The sequence below is a fragment of the Arachis ipaensis genome, chromosome B02 (genome assembly GCF_000816755.2).
Source record: "Arachis ipaensis cultivar K30076 chromosome B02, Araip1.1, whole genome shotgun sequence".
Taxonomy (NCBI): Eukaryota; Viridiplantae; Streptophyta; class Magnoliopsida; order Fabales; family Fabaceae; genus Arachis; species Arachis ipaensis.
Genome location: NC_029786.2, coordinates 100,424,785 through 100,428,931, shown reverse-complemented (window position 1 = coordinate 100,428,931; position 4,147 = coordinate 100,424,785). Strand labels below are relative to the sequence as shown.

At 30.7% G+C, this 4,147-nt stretch overlaps 1 protein-coding gene across 3 annotated transcripts; it reads left to right on the top strand.

The window, feature by feature from the left end:
• LOC107625973 (glutathione S-transferase 1) lies at window positions 7-2,535 on the top strand. 3 transcript variants are annotated; one of them, XM_021116326.1, is made up of 8 exons: window positions 7-107; window positions 279-335; window positions 438-523; window positions 1,012-1,083; window positions 1,744-1,797; window positions 1,907-1,975; window positions 2,099-2,160; window positions 2,263-2,535. In XM_021116326.1, exons 1-8 carry the CDS (start codon window positions 38-40, stop codon window positions 2,405-2,407), a joined length of 615 nt encoding a protein of 204 aa, XP_020971985.1. In that variant the 5' UTR covers window positions 7-37; the 3' UTR covers window positions 2,408-2,535. The 3 variants fall into 3 exon arrangements, with proteins under 3 accessions (XP_020971985.1, XP_016184212.1, XP_020971986.1); XM_016328726.2 differs by having other exon boundaries at window positions 1,903-1,975; window positions 2,263-2,322; XM_021116327.1 differs by lacking the exon at window positions 1,907-1,975.

Sequence of the window (4,147 nt, the reverse complement as noted above, 5' to 3'; positions counted from 1 at the left end):
ACTAGGAATCAGTTTCTCCATTACTACTACTACTACCATGATTGTGTTGTACTCTTATTGGTTAAGCTCATGCTCATGGCGTATCCGCTTTGCTTTGTGCCTCAAAGGTAAAGCTTTGGGATTTTGATTTGCAAATTTGTCTTAAAAATATGTTCTTTATTTCTAGAGAGTTCAGAAATTGCAGCTCTATGCTAATCTTTGAATTTATTTATTTAACTTGGGACAAGTAATGTAGACTTTATTTGATTTTGGTTTCTCTATTGATCTGAAATGAATAGGGATTCCTTATGAGTATAAAGCAGTGGATCTTGTAAAAGGGGAACAGTTTAGTCCAGGTGAATGCATAGTTAGAGTACATGTGTATCAAAGGAAAAAAAAATTGACTTTTACTGTTGAATGTATTGAATTAGAATCAATAATCTATGCTTGAATTTCAGAGTTTGAGAAATTGAACCCTCTCCATTGTGTTCCGGTATTAGCTGATGATCATGTGGTGGTTTCAGACTCTTATGCAATATTTCTGGTATGTTTAATGCTAGCAATTTGTTAGAAAAATACTTGGTTGCGTGGTTTCTGTTTTCATTTTCTGTTTTTTTCAGTGTTTTTTTGCTTTTAAAATCTTGAGAAGGAAAACAATGAAATCTGTTGATTTCTCAGTCATATCATTGTAGAGTTTAATTTTGATGCTCTATTAGTATAATACTTACCCAGTGGTTCGATCACATTCGTTTTTTTGACATCTATTCACGCGGTTAACGTGAAAATGAGTTATTTTTGCTCACGTAGAATTACGTAATTAAATGTACATGTAAAATATTTTGCACTGGCCATCAAAATTAAATTCATTATTGTATCAAGCTTAATGATGGCCCTTAAGTGGGAAAATTATTAAAATTTTCTGATACTTGAATTTCGTTTTGATGCATGTCACTGATTATGGTTTGGTGTTCTTTGTTCAAATTTATACCAAAACAATAAAATAATGTCTTCCGCTTCGTCCTTTTTTATTAGTATTTGGAGGAAAAGTATACTCAAAAGCCACTTTTGCCAGTTGATCCTCAGATCCGAGCTCTCAATCTTCAGGTAAATTTTGGTATGATTGAAATTTTCGATTAGTAACAACTAACATGAATGCTTNCCTCAGATCCGAGCTCTCAATCTTCAGGTAAATTTTGGTATGATTGAAATTTTCGATTAGTAACAACTAACATGAATGCTTCTTGAATCGATGTTCATTACTTCATTTAAGCCTACTGGTTTAGCATCTTCTAAAAGAATTCAATAGGAACAAATCAAATCATCTTGAGAATTATTATAGTAGAGAGAATATTATAAATAAAACCTTCTTATAAATATTCTGATATATAGCTTCTACAGAATGCAATACATATATAAAGGAACAAGAAAACCATGCATTGTAAGCATTTTCAACTAGTTCTTGATTCTGTAATCCAATCTGTAATGGATAATAGTTGAATTTTGCATGATGTTAGATATATAGCCATTTGTGTGTCTCTTACTATCAGCTTGAACTTTTAGAACAAGTAGTTTCACGACATGGTATAAAAGTTTCTATAACCAAAAAGATCTAGAATTCAATTTAGCATTTTTCAAAAGATGATCTTGCATCAGTAGACGTGATAGAGATATAACGGTTTCATATACCTGCATTTATTACATTATTACATGGTCATATCATCGAGGCCTCGTATCATCTAATGATTATACTGTATTGTTTCACAGATAGCAAGTATGATTAACTCCAGCATTCAACCTTATCATATGATTAGTGCTTTGGTATATCTTCTTTTCATTTGAAATGCTTGGATTGCCTCTATGCACACAAAATGTTTTTGCAATTTTTGACATTTTTCATTTATCTGATTTCCTTTTTCCTAATAGAAAGATATGGAGAAAATGTTTGGTGCTGAAACAAAACAGTGGGCACAATATAAGATTGACAAAGGTTTCTTGGGTAATTAAGCACAATTTTACCACACTAAGATATGTATATATGGCATGTCCTTTGCAGTTTGAAATTGTTTCAAAATCTTTTCTTATAATTGACCAATATATATATATGTGTGTGTGTGTGCAGCTCTTGAGAAGTTATAGAAGGATGTTGCTGGAAAATATGCAACAGGAGAACATATCTACATGGTGCACTTCTTGTTGCTCTTAAAAGATTAAAGATATCATACTAAAAGATGCATATCTAACAAAGTGTTTTTTTTTTCTTTTGTGAAAACTTGTAATGTGCAGGCTGATGTATTCTTGGCTCCACAGATTATGCAAGCAGTTAATAGGTTTGATATGGGTTAATACTCAAATTGTCCCTGAAAGATTACGCGATCTTCATTTTCGTCCTCGAATGATTTTTTTAATCAAATTAGTCCCTGAAAGATAAAAAATAAGTCAAATTAGTCCTTCTGTCAGTCAGGCGATGACGTGGCACGTTAAGTGCCACGTGGCAGGTCAGCGACACGTGGCATACCCAGGTCAACACCACGTGTCACTTGACATGTAAAAAAGATTTTTATAGTCAAAATAATCCTTGAAAGTCTAGACGTAAGTCATTTTCATTCCTCAAATTTTAAAAAAGAATATATATATATATATAACTTTGTTTAGTTTAACATACATAAATTTTGATTTCGAGCATATAACTTTGTTTAGGTTAATAAATACATATATTATGTATTTATTAACCTAAACAAAGTTATATGCTCGAAATCAAAATTTATGTATGTTAAACTAAACAAAGTTATACCACTATTTTTTTTCTACATTTTTTTTTGTCCATTACGGTATTACTTACGTATAGAATGTAATGATAGTAATACTTAGAGTCAAAATTTGTGGATCTTCTTAAATTTTGACTCTAAGTATCACTATCATTACATCCTATATGTAAGTAATACCGTAATGGAAAAACAAATATGTAGCAGAAAAAAAATAGTGGTATAACTTTGTTTAGGTTAACATACATAAATTTTGATTTTGAGCATATAATTTTGTTTAGGTTAATAAATACATACATTTCAATTTTGAGTGTATATATATATATATTCCAGTAAAATGTATGTAAGAAAAATGTTTTAGAATAGAAAAGAATAATTTTGAGAAGAATTAAAGGAGAGAGATAATTTTATTGGAAAAAATTTTTAAGAAGAAAAGATACAATTACTAATGTTTTGTTTGTCAATTACATTTCTATTAAAATTAGTAGTATCAAAAAATATTTCAAATATAATATTATGAAGAAAAAATAAAAAAAACTTATATAAGAACTAGTTTGACTAATTTTTAAAATTTGAGGGATGAAAATGACTTACGTCTGGACTTTCAAGGATTATTTTGACTATAAAAATCTTTTTTACATGTCAACTGACACGTGTGTCAGTGGCGTGCCACGTGTCGCTGACCTGCCACGTGGCGTTGACCTGCCACGTGGCGTTGACCGTGGCGTTGACCGTGGCGTTGACCTGCCACGTGGCACTTAACGTGCCACATCATCGCCTAACTGACAGAATGACTAATTTGACTTATTTTTTATCTTTCAGGGACTAATTTGATTAAAAAAATCATTCGAGGACGAAAATGAATATCGCGTAATCTTTCGGGACGAATTTGAGTATTAACCCGGTTTGATATTGATATGGTAAAGTATAAAGTAAATAGACAAAAGTACACTTGATAGAATTTGGGATAGACTAAAGTACACACAAGATTGTAAACATCAAAGTACACCCGGAAAATTGTTTTCGATGGACAACATTGTCATGCCGTTAATGATTTTGTAAGACTTAGGGGCGTATTTTCAACTAAATCATCATGTGTTTCTTTTTTTCATACATATATTTCACACTTCTTTCTTTAACGTCAGTATTATTATTGTTGCCATTACGGTCGTCGTCGTTGTTGTTATTATTGTAACTGTTGTTATTATTGTTATTCCTACTGGTGTTGTTATTGTTGTTTAATTTATTCACTTTTTTTTTCATCCTCTTTTATTATCATTATTATTATCGTCTTGGTCGTCTTTATTATCTTCTTCTTCTATATATATTCATAAAACTAGAGTATGAAAATTTTAATGCACAACATATAAATTTTGGAGCAGAGCTCAGAAAATTTTAGTATAAAA

What these genes read in the sequence shown, in the direction of transcription:
- LOC107625973 (XM_021116326.1), top strand. Translation starts at nt 38, where the DNA reads ATGATTGTGTTGTACTCTTATTGGTTAAGCTCATGCTCATGGCGTATC. An exon ending in CTTTGCTTTGTGCCTCAAAG is followed by an intron (nt 108 to 278) that starts GTAAAGCTTTGG and finishes TGAAATGAATAG; the next exon opens with GGATTCCTTATGAGTATAAA. An exon ending in ATCATATGATTAGTGCTTTG is followed by an intron (nt 1,798 to 1,906) that starts GTATATCTTCTT and finishes CCTAATAGAAAG; the next exon opens with ATATGGAGAAAATGTTTGGT.